The following is a 17010-nucleotide window of genomic DNA, read 5'->3' as shown; positions in this document are numbered from 1 at the left end:
GATTTTTTTTTTTTTTTTTGCATAGAAGAAGTTGGCCTATTGTTTTGTCCACAGAACAATTCCTCTAGGATCAATGCAAGAGATCTATATTGTATCTAATCTTTTCTTCGTGTATCTTCTCATGTACAGCCGTTAATCAAAGACATTATATTAAAGGGAATGACACGTGGTATGAAATGGGAAAACATTACGCCCAATGTAAGGAAGTATTTTTCCAATGGATTAGTTTCCGTCACGTGCAGTGAACGTGCCAGCGCATATCACGTGATGGACTCTATTTTCATATCCTTACGTATCCCGCCGTCTCGTGACTAACCTTTGCACTTTCCATCTATAGAAAGTGATGATACCTTAATAGAGCCTTTGATAATCTTGAAAATAACAATTAAATCAATAAAAAAATACTTTCAAATATTATTGAACTCCTGAAGCAACCTCTAGGATGACCAGTGTTGGATTAAAGTATGTCGGGCCATGGTTTGAATAGCTTTATCATGCATAAATAAGACAAGCTAAAGCTTGGGAACGATTGCTTATGCTAGCTATTGTAGTCTTCAGTAACCACTTAACTATGGACTCAAACAGAGTACAATATCAAAATGGATAAGCACAAAAAAAAGTGAAAATCGTAAATAGATTAATTGTTCTTTAGTGTTTTGCTTTAACAGCAAAAAATGAACTTTGTCACAGCTAGCTGATCAGGTCAAAACCAACCAATCAAAAGTAAGTAATGATCATGAGAAATTATGATGATGTGATGATCTTATTTAGGACGCTATTTCTTGGTAACTGAGGAAGGAACTAGCAAGAATTAACTATTTGTAACTGAGGTCATTTGATCACATCGACTGTTCTTCGTCGAAGGTAAGGAAGAAATAAGTGAAATATCTTTTTCTCTTTATTCGTTTGTCGTGAAAGTCAAATACGATGCAATTTTGCAAAAGTACAAGTAATCAAGATAGAGTGCATAACTTATATCCGTGAAAAAATTTGTAAGAAATTGCACAAACTTGCACAAATTACGTAAGTTCAGTAGACCTCAGTAGACCGTAGACCTACAAAACCTTGCACTACTTTGTACACTTTATTTAGTTAACATTTTCACGGACAAATGATGATGGATTCAAGATATAACAGATTCGTAAATCATTTCTTTAATGCAGAATTTAAAGGTTGTTGAATTTTCCTTTGCGAGTCGGGCTGACTGACAAACCAAAGATGTACCTTGGGACACTTTTGCTTGGAGCTGCCACAACATGGATGTTAACGTCCATGTGCTCTGCTGGAATCTGTGATGAAGGTCCACCTGGGAAATTCTGTTTTCCTGACCTCAGCGGATACCATGATTGTGTGGTGAATAAAACTACGGGGAAGATTGACGACAAGCTGTACAACTGCCCTCAAAACACCAGGTAATGATTCAGTTTATGCCCTAAAATTTTACCCTTTTGTGTCTAATTTGATTTTCCAAAGTGGTGAGAATGGGCCCTCGAGATATTCTTTCCTCATGACCTTCACTCTACCTCTTTTCGATAGGAGAACACGAGGGACTTCTATTTTTTCTTCTCTTCTTCCCTCACTACCCGATGTCCTATCCTATCGGGTAGTCAATATATATTTCTATCCCCTGTCCCCCCCCCCCCTACCCCCGCCGCAAGTAATATTTGACGTCATTTTTCAGCAGGGGTAGGGGAAAGATTCCCACTCAATTGTGCTTGATTCTAATTTTCATTAAAGGAAAGGAGTGAATATCCATTCTGTCCACCTCTGCCGACTTATGCTTGAGTTTATACTTCACTAGGGTGGGGAGGGGATATCTCCCCTACTCCCACAGGAGTTTGATCTTTTTTCGGTAGGGATGAGAGGAGATATCTACCTACCCCTCCCACTCCCAGTGTTGTCTTTAAGGTGGGGTAGTGATGCATATATATCTTGTCATCATCAGGTGTAAGTGTATGGGTATCCCATGTTCTACCAATACTCCATGTGGACCGTACAGACTCCCTCCAATCTTTGCTGATGACTTCACAGCAGACATCAACGACATCAAAACCGTCGTGACCCCAGCAGGAAAACAAACAACGTATGTATGTCATGCAATGAAACTGCTTGATATTATTGTCACGAAATCTAGTCTGATATAAATTCTCTAGATATTTGTCATGCAATGATTGGGTAAGTTTATGCAGTTTAATTAAATTCTATGGGCCCTCACATGAGGAGCTGTCACGCTATCTATGTCATCCATACACACTATCTCTGTCACATTGCATTTATAATATATGTCCTATCAATCATGTTAACTGTCACGCCAATCTATTCACTGCATGAAACAAGTCTAAAAGTTTTGTCACGCAAATTATACAAATTATATTACTTTTATCCAAAGGGTTTATTTAAACTACGAAAGATTATCAATATAGCAACTGCTCAGGTATACCATTCCCACCCCTCCCCCGTTGATAAACGTTTTCTCCGCTCAGGGGAGGGTCGTGACTTATAGGGCAGGAAATGAAAGCTATTTTTATTTAGTTCCATGTAATTTTTTTGTATCGAGTATTGGATATCTAGAACAAACATTTGACAACTTTATGATGGTTGGACGCAGGTTACAATATAATAACATGCAAATATACTCTAAAATACGAAGCAAAATTGAAATCATAAAATATTTGAATGAGTGTTTATAACAACCAGAAAGATATAATTGTGAAAGAAGAAGGAAAATTAAACTTTTAAACAAACCTTACAAATTATGAATGTTGCATTATCTGACTTCTGCTTTCTCAAGACGAAGGAGAAGCCAAATACGACTATCTTGGGCAACCAGCTTTGAACTACTCTATGCAAATGAGCCATGCTTTTATGAATTCTTTGGGGACCTTGACGCACATTGCACAGGGAGCCCAAACCGTTGTTTTGTATTTATGAAATATGTCTTCCATTAACAGGTACAGTCATTTTGGAATCTGGCGGGATTCCAAGAACCAGAAGTATAGACTTGATGCTACTATCGCACCACACGATCCGCCTTACGAGTATTTCATCTTGTTACCCAATAACCAGTCTTCCTTTGATGTGGTAAGTACATATACCTATAACTTGCACCTCTACTGTGCTGTGCTCTGCATTGCTCTGCTCTGCTCTGCTCTGCTCTGCTCTGCTCTGCTCTGCTCTGCTCTGCTCTGCTCTGCTCTGCTCTGCTCTGCTCTGCTCTGCTCTGCTCTGCTCTGCTCTGCTCTGCTCTGCTCTGCTCTGCTTCTGTTTAATTCTGAGCTTTAATGATCTGGTTTTCTTTTACAGTACGAGGTCATTCCTTCTACAACCAGTTGCAAAAAAACGACCATAACAAAGTTCCCACCAAAATTGCAAGAGCCAAGCTACTTCCAGTACAACGGCACGGTAATCGTGACGGGTATTGTCTGTGATCACTGGATCTGGCTGTCCGGAGGCAGGAATAGCGGACGGCCTATCATCTCGCAGTCCTGGGATACAAACCAGAAAAAACCAATACAATACCTGGCCTACTCCCCAGGGAGTCAAATGTCCAAAACAAGTGTTAGAATTCAGCGTTACTTTGGGTTATTTGATGCTGGTACCCCAGACCCTGAAAAATTTGTTCTTCCTCGGTATTGCGAGAAGGAATTGGAGAAAACCCCTAAACCAAGCGATGAATTTTTTGAAAGTCGTGACTTGGTATTTTAGGTTGATACTTTTTGCTGGAATAGATGCATTTACTGGAAACGTTTCTGTCAGCCCCCAAAATCTTTTTGATAATAAAAATATATGTCAGTCATCAAGAATAAAATTAGGTTTAAGATTACTCTTGCTGGGATTGGGGCGCATTTCCTTAAACAAAATTGTCAACCCCCAAAAATACTCTTGATAACGTATATAAGTAATAAAGAAAATTAATGTAAATAAAGGTGGTTTTTTTTGTTGTTGTTGTTGTTGTTGTTATTTTTTTTGTTTTTGTTTTGTTTTTTGTTTTGCTGGAATCATTTCTCAGCATTTCAAACGCAAGAATATTTTTAAAAGCAACGAATAAAATAAACTAGTAGAGCTTAGAATTTGGTTAAGTATTTGGTTTGCCATCGTTTGTTTTTCTGCACGTGCTCTACGCTGTTCGCTCAAGTTTGTTTTGAAAAGACAAGAAAACATGATCAAACAGGCGTAGAGCGCGCGCAGTATGTGCCGGAAAAAAAAAGTGTTAAGTGATTCTAAAAATAGCATCAAAGAGCATGGGGCGGGGGGATTCCTTCTCTTAGTTTATTTTCTCTTGTTAGTACTTTAATACCCGCGATAAGATCATTTTCGATCTATTCACGGGTTAATCGATGTACAGTACAAATGAGTGCCTATATCGATTAGATTTCCTTATGGATCTATTTCAGGATCCTTTTTTGCTCAGTTCACATGAATGAATTATCTATTTAACGGGTTAATCGATCTACAGTACGAAAAAGTCTGTATATCGATTGGAGTACCTCAAGTTCTGTTTTAGGACCTCTTTTATTTATCATTCATATGATTAATAATAATATATGATTAACTATAATATTTATAAACCATAATATGAATTGAGGAGGAAGATATGAAAACGTGAAACTTAGCATGAGTTTTATCATTGAAACGTAACCGGAAAAATCGAACAATTGTTCGTTTCAACGCAATTTAGATTCCTGCACGTCTAGGAAATCATCCAAGAAAAAAGTAAACAAAAGACAACCAAAAACGTCAACATCAACGTTTAAAAATAATAATTCAAGAGTCACGCCACCGTAAAAAAATTTATATTGAAACTGAAAATATGTTAATATATAGTTTATTTATATATATAAACTAGAATGAAGTCATTAAACCCGTGAAATAGATATTAGACTAATACACTTTAGTAGACCCTAATTCCATTGTCTTCTTTTGTGTCTATTTGACTATTACATGTTGACTAGTAAATTTTATTTCACGGGTTTAATGCCTTCACTGTATTCAAAATTAGTTCATGGAAGAAAATTTACAGGGATTTTATGATTTACATTATTCATTATCATGATGTAGTTACCATAAAAAAGTAAATCCATAAAAAATACAAAAAAATACGATTTTGAATATTATCCGCCGACAAGTTTAAATTAATGGATTAGTTTAATGTTCATGAAGTTCGGACATTTTCAACCCAAATTTATTTTGCTAAGATTAGCTTGTACTGACTTATTCGCTTTTGTAAATCTTATGCAGCTCTCGTGACTTTCTCATGGATGTATTTTGACATAAAATATCCCTATTACGATTTCAATAGAGCGTTTTCACTCACGTGAGAAGGCAGCCATAAACAATAGAAACTTTCTGCACAGTATTTGCATAAAAATAGAGTTCAATTCCCGGAGGATAGAAAATGTATTGTTTTGGTACCTCATAATGGCCGCTGTGACGCCACGTGAAAACGCTCTATGTACTTCTTTACATCAGAGCTTCTCGTGACTTTCTTGTGAATGTATTTGGATATAAAATATCGCTATTACGATTTGAAATATTATGTCTTTCTCGGAATTTAATACAATTCTTGACATGAGCTTCCTTTGGTGAACGTGACTTATTCATTCATTGAGCTCGAAAATTAGTCAACAAAAACCGAATAAATCATATGCATGACCAATGTTCTGCTCTCTGTCTTTCCTTTTCTTTTAAAAAGTTTAAATTCCATTCAATTATGAAAGATAAAAAATCACACAATGACGTTTAAGCGATTGAGCTAAAACACGTCAAATCTCGAATGAGCGAATTGACCAATCAAAGCAGAGTGCGTGACGTCAACACTTTGACTTTGTTCCTCTATATATTTGGGTGCGAATCGAGGGGTTTTCATTTAGTGGGCAGATCTGCCTTTAAACAACTCTCCAGTCTTAATTTAGAAGAGTAAGTATCTTGGAAATCCTCGAGGTAAGCATAATTTTAGTCAAAGTAGTTTAATTTGCAAATAGCAGTTTTCTTTGCACTTCTTTATTGACTCCATGCGAACGGAATTTAGCAAAGACAATTGCAATGTCTCGAAAGCTGAAAGTAGTAGAAGAAAAAAAACCCTGGAAGAATAGCAGGAAGCAAGAACTCTTTTCACATGATATCATTCTCAAATCGATTCTGGTTCATTTTGGTATGAGACGAGTGCTCTTTAATACTACGTCTCGTTTCAGTGCTTTTGATTTTAAATGCAAAATGCGTTTCCGCTCTTTGAAGAACTGTTATTTTAGATCGTCATTCTACAAAAAAAAATCGATTTCTGCAGAAGTGAAAATGAGGATCGTTAGAGCTGAGGCCAAATTTTACCTACAATTTTTACTCTTTAGAATTATTCTCTTTGTTTTGAATTGCTGCACTATTCTTTAGTATCTTACGAAAGACATTTTCTAAATTTATATATTCTTTAGGTTTGTCACGCTCATTTCTCAAAGGTTAACTCGTGTTTAAACTCTTTTCCTGTTTGTACTAGTCCCGCCCTCCCACCGTCTAGTTTTCCGGGTACAAACTCCAGCTGGTTTTACATTGACTTGATATTCTGTTTTTACAAATTAAAAAGGAAAAGCGAAAAATAGCGAGGAGTCCCTCCGCGTAAAATAAGTTCCTAACCACCCACTCGCTTCTGTCAAGAGCTATGTATTAATTTAGCTAACCAGCAGTTTTTAATTTCTTTTTTTAAAGCAGGTACCATTATGTCACTTGGCCCCTTTCTGCTTGGTGCCGCGGTAACGTTAATTCTAACGTCCGTGTGCTCTGCTGACATCTGTGATCTTGGCCCTCCGGGTCGGTTCTGTCTGAACTCGCTTGTGGGCTACCATGAATGTATTTACAATAGAAATACATCAAAGATGGAGCACCATATTGTCACTTGCCCGTTTGGAACAAGGTAGGGACTGCCGCTTAGTTTACAAAGGTTTTATGACTTTAACACTATAATAATAATATTTCACAACCACCACTCCCCGTACGGGGCTCTTCTGTGAGGTTCCCTCCACACGCACTACCACTACGTTCTATATTTACAACATATAACACTCAACTGACATGTTGATTTTTATGGAGGGAGGAAACTGGAGTACCTGTAGAAAACCCTCGTAGCATAGGAGAGAACAACACATCAAACAAACTCAATTCACATGTGGCGACCGCAGGGCTCGAACCAGCGACCCGACCCGTTGGACTCACAGCGGTGAAAGACGACGTGTTAGCCGCGAACGCCACCCATGCTACCCATAACCTCTAACTCTCAACACTAACCTCTCGAAAATCAATATTTAATTAATAGATATAAATATTATTAATATTGATTAAACGGCCGCTCATATTGCGATAAGAACTGAGCTTTAAAAATTGATTGAGTCATAATACTCAAGGGAATGACACATGGTCTGAAACGGATAAGCAGCGTATTATCTCAGCACGTATAGCTACCCCTAAGGTAAAATAAAACGCGGGTACTTTTTCGACGCCTTTCGGTTTTATGAGACTTACTTGAACGTGCGTTGCCTTGTTTTCGTAGGTGTTCCTGCATGGGTATTCCTTGCAAGACAAGCTCTCCATGCCAGAAGTTTATTCTCCCTCCAGTCATGCCTCGCAGCTACAGAGCTGAATACAACGAAAAGAAGACCATTTGTTCACCAGCTGGATGTAGGCCAACGTACGTAAGCAATTGTCACTCAATAGAGCAGTTTTCGTATGACTGTGAAATGCTCGGTGCCGTATGCGTGCCTTGCCGCCACCGTGATGTTTTCTAGCATTTTGAATGGCTGAATTTTTTCTTTCGCAATTTGATTGGTCTTGCAATGCCGTGACTTTGGCGTGATTTTGTCCGCGCCGTGTTCGTGCCGTGTTTCGGGTATTTGATTGGATGAGGAGTAAATTCTCGCGCGATGTGATTGGTCTGGGGCATGCCTTGCCGTGTCACGACCGTGTTCGTGCCGTGAGCTTCTCACAGCCATACAAAAATGCCCTATGTCACACTTCATATGTCATGTATCAAGATGGCGATGTTGTTTCGAGATGCTTTAGGAGCAACTGTCACGCAACATATCACAACTGAATATGTCACGTATCAATAAATGTTTGGTGTCACGCAAAAGTTCAAGTATGTGTTTTGAAGGGAGGGGGGAAGGAATAATTTATTGATGTGAGTGGCACCTCTTAACGCTCTCTACGCCTGTTTTGATGTTATAAGACAAAGATTGATCGTTATTTTTCACTTGTTCTCAACAGGTACAGTCGCTTTGCCATCTACAGGGATGCATTGAACCAAAGGTACAAGGAGATTCGAACTATCTCGAATAAGAACCCGACCTACGAGTACGATATCGTGTTGCCTATCAGACGCTGGAAATTTGCTAGGGTAGGTGGTATCGTATCGACCAGCATTATATACAGCACTTGATCGTATTGCTATTATCAATGGAAGATAACATATATATATATTATAGCATACTGTTGTGACAATCATCATCAATAGTCATCATCATCATTAACATCATCACCATCACCATCATCACCACCACCATCATCATCACCACCATCATCATCATCATCATCATCATCATTACCAGCACTATGAACACCAGCACTATCATCAACAGCACTATCATCAACAGCACTATCATCACCATCATGATCATGATCGTCAACACCATCCATCAACATCACCATCATCATCATCACCACCATCATCACCACCATCATCATCACTATCGTCAACATCAAAACTATCGTCATCATCATCACCATCATCACAATCAAGACGATCAACATCATCACCGTCATCACCACCATCATCACCACTAACGCTAACACCATCATCATCACTATCGTCAACATCAAAACTATCGTCATCATCATCACCACCATCATCACCATCAAGACGATCAACATCATCATCGACATCATATCAACATCACCTCATTATCCTCACCACCAACATCATTATTATTATTATCATCATCATCATCATCAATACCATCTTATCATCATCAACATCTAATATTACTGAATACTCTTCTTCCAGTACCGTATTGTCCCAGGCACAAGGTCTTGCACTAAAACTATCCTCTTTCGTTTCCCGCCAAAAATCCAAGTCCCGGCAAAATTCAGCTACAGCGGTCGTCGCTACGTGTACGGTGAATACACAAAGAAGTGGGTTTGGATGTCCGGTGGACGACACAGCGGTCAAGGGGTCAATGTCCAGATCTGGGACACTGCCCAGACAATAGATGGAACCCCGACAGTTGTGCAGTATACGGTCAATTACCCGGGAAGTCAGATGTCTAGGACGAGCGTCAAAATTGATCGTTATTACTATATGTTCAAGCCTGGTGTACCCTCGAGCATCGAGTTCCAGCTTCCTACTTTTTGCCGTCGATAAAAATAGAATACCTCAATCAAGACTGACCGGAATGGAAAAGTTATTAGCATGATCAAGTGACCCTTACAGTCAACCTCTTGCCAATCAAAGTTTAAATCTTTCTTATCATTTTACGTCATGACAGCCATGTTGGTGTCATGAGTTTATAACACCAACATGGCCGCCATGTCATAAGACTCTATTTGGGAATATATACTTGAAAACCAATTAGAACGCTAATGTAACTTAAAGGACTTTAATCCGTGACACGATGCCTTACCCTCCCCTCTCCCCCAAGCCAATAGCGTCAACCTGGTTCCCAGGGCTCCCTCTCCTCTTAGATGGCGAGGATGCCCTGGGAACAGGGCTAAGTCAACTGATCATGGGAATAGCTGTAGAAAACACACGCAAATCAATGAGCTAAAACATCCCCATTTGGGAGATAGAGAGTAAGTTAAGTAACAAAAGCAGCGTTTCTGGTAATAGTAGTTTTAAATTCCAAGTTTAATAACGAAAAATAAATAACAAAAAACAAAAACAAAAAAAATGAAACTTCAGCGCACTATGAAAATTATTGTCTAGACAATTTATTTTTTTATTTGTCGAAACTAAATGTTCAAATTATTTTTAAGCATTTGGAAAATGAATAAAAGATATAACTTTTTCATTGTAAATACGGTCTTAGTTTTTATAAATTCCTGGAGTACAACTTTCTAACCGGGGAAAAAATAGGGTTTTTATTTCTCTCCCATTAAATTCCGATGGGGAGGGGGGTCAGGTCTCTGCGCCTCCATCATTAACGGTACCATTGCACAACATGTTCTAGAAGATGTTTTTAATTATTTACGTGTTGAACTGCAATAGAATAACACCCATCAAATTAAGCTTTTTTTTAAAAAAAAAGGGCGATCGTGAATTAAGGAGTTTGGACAACGACAAAGAAACACGTATTTATCGAAGTTTGATTATCTTTAATATTAGAAGCAAGAAAAAATTAAACGACTTTTAAACAACAGAAAAACTTCTATCTTACTGATAGAGTCCTGAAACAACCTCTGGGCTAATCGATCTACCTAAGCTTATCTGTTTGAGGACACGTAAAGTCAGTGATTAAATTGGAAGTGTTTTGGTTTTTGCGGAGGGATGAAAACAGGACAGGACAGGACAGCTCTCTTCTCAAATTGTTATCATTGTTCTATACTTCAACCATTATCTTTTCTTATACTAGTATTAAAAATCATTGAGTCCGTATCTTAAACTTCAAGCCTCTCGCCTTAAAACTTCATGCAGTACCTAGCATTTGTACACCCGCCAGCATCATAATTGCAGTATGCTTTACACACCAAAGGACTGCAACACTCGCTGGAACTATAACAGGACTTCATCTGTGATTTGCAGCGTTTCTCTGGCGGGATTTCCTCTTGGAAGTCGTCACTGATCGGATATGCTTCCACCAAAACCACAGCGATGATCAGAAATACAATGAGCTTCATCGTCGTTTAATCTGTTTTCAATTAAAGTCGAATCAAGTCTTAAGCAGCCAAGCATTTATGAACGAGTATTTACGATGGAACGCAAGAGTAAGAAACTGGTTGTATTTACCTTGGATTTCGCTCAATTCTTGAAAGACTAATTTCGATGCAACACTTCTGATCTGGAACTGTTCTCAATGATGAAAAAAGAAAGAGCAAAGAAAAAAAAGAGAAAAGTAAGATGAGTCAGGCTTCTCTCCGCTTATCAGCTTCCAGGACTATGTACCACATGAGCGTAGCTTCGCTCTCAGAATAACGATCCAAAAAAAAAAAAAAAAAGTGAAGGAAAAGAGGCACTGAAGACAAGGCTTTTCAACACGTTTCACCACGTTTTCCGGTATTCTTAAAAAGAACTTTTCGTTTTCTGTAAGCCTATAAAACATTTCGCAACTATGCTTTTTTAGAGCTAAATATCGATAACATGTACAGATCATATAGCCAAAAGAATATAAAAGAACCATTAGACTTAAACCGTGCGTCTAATAATTTTCTAATAAATAAATATATTCATTTCTACTTCTTCCATTCATTTATTTGTCATCAAAGATTAGCATGAAAATCATTGATTCTTTTGGATTCTTAAGTAGTGGGATGCTAAATAACCAAAGCAACTACGTGTTGAACTGAACAAATACCGTAAGACAACAGTTATCAAATTATGTATTTACAAAGAAGAAGAGGAAAAGAATTAGGCTTGTAGAGTTTGAAGAACGACAATAAAAAAAACCTCATTTATCGAAATTTCATCAAATCTAGCCAAAACTTTACCTAGAAACTGGATAGCACACAAACAATGAACGCAGCAAGCTTTTTTTAAATTAGCACATCTGACTGAGTGGAATTTTAAATGAATCGACAAAAAATATCGAGATTTAAGAAAAAACACTTCGTTTTTAATTATTTAGCTTGATATATTGTAAATACTGTCTATTTTATTTCTTCGTACTACCATTTATTATCTAACATGATAAACGTATAATGATTCGTCCTATAAAGTTTCAAGTCCTTCGTTTTCTCTACGAAAACGTCCTATTAGATTTTGTTGCGACTGAGGCATCATTTTATTTTCCCCTACACCTCTTTCTAGTGGTTGGTATACTCTAGGCACGTCTTGATGCAACCCTTCCCGACTTTGATACCTGCTGCGCTGTGTTGTTCTTTTAATCAAGGGTCCGTAACTAAGTACAAAAAAATGCACCAGTGACGATGAATGTTGTATGATATAACCTATATCTACCTATTTCGGTACTACTTTCTGCATATAGAGTGCAAACAATATAAGCGTGAAACTTTAGTAACACTTCTAGAATGACTGCATGAAGAGATTCATCTTTACACTTGATCGATCGCGTTGTCAATCATCCATTTGAATCCACCTTAACAGCCATCAGTATTTAAGCGGCTTTTCGGAGTTCTCTCAGCAATTTGTGCCTAACCATCTTGGAACCAAGTTTGTTAAAAGTTCATCTCAAGTCAACGATAAAGGTAAGATCATCTTGCTTGACTATTGTTGAAGCTTCGTAAGTTACAAGGATTGTAAAGTCAATGCAAAATTCAAAACGTTTACATGCATTTTTAGGCGCCAATTGCAAAGTTCATTTCAATGACGCCTTTCCCATACTATTGACATGTGTTTGCTGCTTTTACCTTTGACCATACTTTCTGTCCATCAGTGCCGCTTACCAAACTCATTTCTTCATATTGTGAGGTTTAATTATTTTATATGCCCATTCAGTTTTTATCGATGTTGAGTGATTTCTACAAACCACTTCAATAGCGCAGCGCAGCCGTGACGCCATAAAAAGAAGACAAAGGGGAAATTCGGGCAAACAAACTTACAAGTTTACTTTCAGCAGATAATTTTCACAACCGATCGCAGTTGATCTTAGTTTACATGGGTTATTATTGTAACTTTAAGTAAAAATAATAAAATCGGTTCGTATAATCCTGGTAGCGGTTAAACAGAATGCAATGTTTGTCCGAATCTTTAAGCTATTTTTAGAATCAGCGCGCTGCTATTTCGAAGAAACACTGCTTTTCCTTTCACGATATACTTTGCAAAGTCAACCTTATCACTAACCTTAATTATAGAAAGATTCGTTCTAGAATCTGGTTAGATTTAATCGATTTTTTTTTCTTCTCCAGGATAACAATGAAAACCCTTCTCGTGTTTTTGATCTTGGCTGTGATTGCAGTGAACGCATATCGTATTCAAGACGACATGGCCCCGGAATTGGACCGAAAAGAGTACCTATACGACGAGATGGCTCCGGAATTAGAGCGGCGCGCATGCAAAAAGAAATATCAAAAATGTACAAGAGACAGCCAGTGCTGTGACCAGAAAGATTGGAGTGGCAGAAAATTGCGATGTCTTACACAATGTGACGAAGGAGGATGTCTGAAATACAAGCAATGTCTGTTCTATTCTGGAATACAGAAAAAATAATACCAATAGTGAAATACGCCGAATCGAAATATGGCAACCAGTTTGAATAACTGATAATAGTGAGTGTGAAACAATTAGCATTTGAAGCAAGGAAAGTTCTGAAATAAATTTTCTCAAATTATTTCTTGACTCATTTTATCTTGTTCGTGATTACGATAAGAAATTAAAATTCTTTTACCCCAAGAGCCCCAGTTTTATTTATTCATGATTTTTGCATGACCTATTTAAGGTGGCTCGACCCCCTCACGCTTGACCGCTACCTTCCACTTTTGAAACGCTAGTGCATAAACGTCTTTTATCCTATTGCAAATCTTTTTTGCACATAAGTCACATAAAGATTGAATTAATATTTGATGCAATTTTTAGTGAGATCGGACGTCATAACACGTGATTATGATGAAATATTTGTTTTCGTTTAGAAAATAATTTTAGCCTTGCAGAGCGTTTAACACTAAAATGCTTCGTACCACATAATTATATACTAGATGCCTCCATTTGTGGGGATTTTTGAAAAAATCTATCTAGCTAATTATGAGATATTTGAGATTCTTTAAATATAGTGCATAATCTACTTCAAAACTAAACAATGGATTTCATACGGCCGAAATTAATATTTCAGAGCTATATATTCACAAAAGTCATTGCTCATTTAGTTTTACTCTGTATCTAGTTTTAAAAGGAACATTTTGAAGGTAATCGACTTATGCGATTTTGTGAAAACGTATAGTGCAGAAGACGGGGTAAACATTTGATGCGCACTTTTCATCGCAGTTTTCTAGTCAATCTTACTAGATCTTCCATTATTCTAAAATTCGCTGATCATTTCTCTCAAAATTACGTCAGGATACAAATTTGAACTTAAACTAATATTACACAAAATTGCAAGACTATTGAACTCATTCAAAGCGATCTAAAGCGAACGACAAATACTCCCGAAGTATGGTTCTTTATCTAAACTCAAAAGTCTTGCTCGCTTCTTTCTTGAAGTTTTAATTTGAGGCATGTTCGCCGATTCTATACACTCACACTGACAAAGTACATCATGACAAACGTCCCACGTTTGAATAAAAAAAACAACTGTTTGTTACCAAACTTCGGGGGTAAATCGGAAAGCAGCCAAGCGAGATGAGACCGTGCATGCCGCGAAAGAATCTGATGTTATGATCATTAGCAAACAATAGAATTCCCAGAGCATCAAATCGTTGGGAAACGATCAATGTTTTCTGTATTTCTCTCGTTTTGAGAACAATAAGAGAAATAAAACAATCATTAGCGGTTTTTTTAAAAATCACTTTAATACATATAAAAAACTCAGGAAACTGCCTCCATAATAGCGGCTGCGTAGAAGAATAGCAATTAGCTCACTTAAAGCAGCAATTAAAGCCGACATCAGCCGTCCAGAGATCCAACAACATACGAACTATTGGGCTGAGGCAAGACGACAAGGGATTGCTCTAGGTCTCTACAGAAAGCAGTTGCTAATGGAAGGGTTCCAGAGAAATGTGGCAACCATCACTATCGCTAAATGTGATCAGTGGTTCAGATACATGCAAACGTATTTGCCACGATGTATAAATGGCGAAGAAATTGAAGGCTAAAATAGTTTTTTTTTAAATCGCTAATGATTGTTTTATTTCTCTTATTGTTCATTCGAATCATGCAAATGTTTGTCGAACCACGCTATAGAATATAACGTTGACCCTCATGATTGTCCAAGCGCGTTATAGATTGTCAATGATTATGCTAATAGCACTAATGAATTTTCACTTTTGGGTAAATGATTGTCCATAAATGCAATTGTCTGTCATTTGGTGTCAGTTGAGGTTGAATTTCGCGCACAAGAAAATACATTCCGCGCATATGAATGTACAAACGCGCTATTGATTGTCCATTGATGCCTATGAATGTACACGCATATTCAATTATCGTTACTGAAAGTTGATCCGCGCTAATGATGTTACTTGTGGTGTTGATGAAAGTACATTACACGTTATTGATACAACTATTGGCACAAATGAATGTACATTTTCTGTTAATGAACGGCAAAAGGTGTACTTGTATGACTAGCTGCTCGATCAAGTACGAAGATGAATCTCTTCGTGCATTCATTCTGTTTAGCCATGCGTTAATCTCGATCTTTGGCGCGTTAATTTCCCGCCCTTTCCCAGGGGTTTGTGGACGCGAATTGGAGGGGGTTTCAATTGACTAGTTTATTATGTTGGAATAATTGTGCTGTCAATATCTAAACATTATATATTATAATATTAACTAATATACTAACTTTGAATAGCGAGGATGGAAATTGAGGTAACTATGCTATTGTATGAGGTTTCTAGAAAATGTTCTTGTTTGCGTGTTATGATTTCATGTAGTTGGCTGCTTGATCAAGTGTAAAGATGAATCTCTTTATGCATTCATTCTAGAACTGTTTAACCATGCGTTAATCTTGACGGAACAAGAGTTTGATTGAAGCAAGAAATAAGTTCTACGATACTTGATCTTAAGCTAAATGCTCTGATGACGAGATTCCTAACGTACTGTTCGTCTTTCCTTCCTTTCTTTAGTTTATTTTCATTGCTTCTTTTTTCTCTCGCGTCTTTTGCGATCTCATTCTCATTCTCAGAGAGGATTAGAGAATACTTCTCCAGCACTGTGTTACCAGTCTATATCCAGAATAATACCAGCTTCTCATAGAGTTTTTAATGATTGTTACTTGAAAAGTAGGAGTCGATTCCTCTTTTTTGTTTTCTCTGGTTTGATTGGCGCTTCTGAGACGAAAGGTCTCTTTTCTGTATTAATAAAGAGAAATTGCTTTTTCTGAGGTAAGTTGTAAAAATCGAAAGTTTCTTCATCTCGGCTAACTATTTTTATTTGTCATTACTAATTATTAATTCTGATCAACCCTGATCACGACATCTACATCAATTCGGCAGTTCAAGTTCTTTTGAGGGCCACGTGTTTAAATAAAGTTTATTGTATTGTATTGTATTTCTCAACACGACCCCGACTCATCAAAGAATGGCTATCAAAACCTTCAAACTGAATGCCTTCAAACTGATTCCTATTTGTAAAACATTACGTTACTTTCGAGTGATGACTTTTGTTATGACATGCTAAAGATTCAATGTCTCCCACAAGAGGCACTATCTTTTTTTATGATACACCACACCCCTTAATTACTAGTCGTTGCGTACTTCTTTGTTTGATAACTCCCCCCTACCCCTCTCCTCGATACTTGTTGTAGAACAATATCGAAAACAATCTACAAACCAAAAAAGACTTGCAAAACAAAACTAAAACTTTTTTCTACAATTTCGTTAATATTTTATTTAGTTTGATTTATAATAATAATAATAATAATAATAATGATAATTATTATTATAAATGTTTACCGAATCACACATTATTGCATAAAAATGAATTACAATGTGTTAACAATTAGTAAGAAAACTTACAAAAATCGTTAAGATATACTATGCTAGGAACTGGGCTACATTTTAAGATTAAAGGTTAAACTACAGCTTTTTGAATGTTATTTATAACAACCCTTTACGTCTAAGTATTACTAAGTCTAGCTTATGACCAGTTTCGTCTTCTCTTGACTTAACGTTGGCATAACGTTGTACTACTACAGCCGGGGTTGCGTCCGCCTT

The 17010-nt window shown here is 37.2% G+C and overlaps 2 protein-coding genes and 2 long non-coding RNA genes across 5 annotated transcripts; 3 read left to right on the top strand and 1 right to left on the bottom strand.

The window, feature by feature from the left end:
- The first annotated feature begins 444 nt into the window (after positions 1-444).
- LOC116297541 (uncharacterized) lies at positions 445-3941 on the top strand. Its single transcript, XM_031705786.2, has 6 exons — positions 445-462; positions 772-864; positions 1164-1412; positions 1946-2083; positions 2952-3081; positions 3304-3941. The coding sequence occupies exons 3-6, from the start codon at positions 1219-1221 to the stop codon at positions 3703-3705; spliced, it is 864 nt and encodes a 287-aa protein (XP_031561646.1). The 5' UTR covers positions 445-462; positions 772-864; positions 1164-1218; the 3' UTR covers positions 3706-3941.
- A 1852-nt stretch (positions 3942-5793) lies between these two features.
- Positions 5794-10053, top strand: LOC116297518 (uncharacterized). 2 transcript variants are annotated; one of them, XM_031705761.2, is made up of 5 exons: positions 5794-5940; positions 6697-6901; positions 7535-7672; positions 8248-8377; positions 9044-10053. In XM_031705761.2, the coding sequence occupies exons 2-5, from the start codon at positions 6708-6710 to the stop codon at positions 9398-9400; spliced, it is 819 nt and encodes a 272-aa protein (XP_031561621.1). In that variant the 5' UTR covers positions 5794-5940; positions 6697-6707; the 3' UTR covers positions 9401-10053. The 2 variants fall into 2 exon arrangements, with proteins under 2 accessions (XP_031561621.1, XP_031561622.1); XM_031705762.2 differs by having other exon boundaries at positions 5847-5940; positions 6700-6901.
- A 276-nt stretch (positions 10054-10329) lies between these two features.
- LOC116297520 (uncharacterized) lies at positions 10330-11407 on the bottom strand. The gene is made up of 2 exons (XR_004197241.2): positions 10982-11407; positions 10330-10883 (listed from the first exon to the last, which is right to left on the bottom strand). It is a non-coding gene; the product is annotated as an uncharacterized LOC116297520 (long non-coding RNA).
- A 444-nt stretch (positions 11408-11851) lies between these two features.
- Positions 11852-13478, top strand: LOC116297519 (uncharacterized). Its single transcript, XR_004197240.2, has 2 exons — positions 11852-12396; positions 13057-13478. It is a non-coding gene; the product is annotated as an uncharacterized LOC116297519 (long non-coding RNA).
- The last annotated feature ends 3532 nt before the right edge of the window (positions 13479-17010 follow it).

Source organism: Actinia tenebrosa, unplaced genomic scaffold (genome assembly GCF_029948245.1).
Source record: "Actinia tenebrosa isolate PJP-AT-01 unplaced genomic scaffold, QUT_ActTen_1.0 PGA_scaffold14__42_contigs__length_11649687, whole genome shotgun sequence".
In the NCBI taxonomy this organism is placed as follows: domain Eukaryota; kingdom Metazoa; phylum Cnidaria; class Anthozoa; order Actiniaria; family Actiniidae; genus Actinia; species Actinia tenebrosa.
The sequence above is the reverse complement of the archived record's forward strand: the minus strand, read 5'-3'. Positions and strand labels throughout refer to the sequence as shown.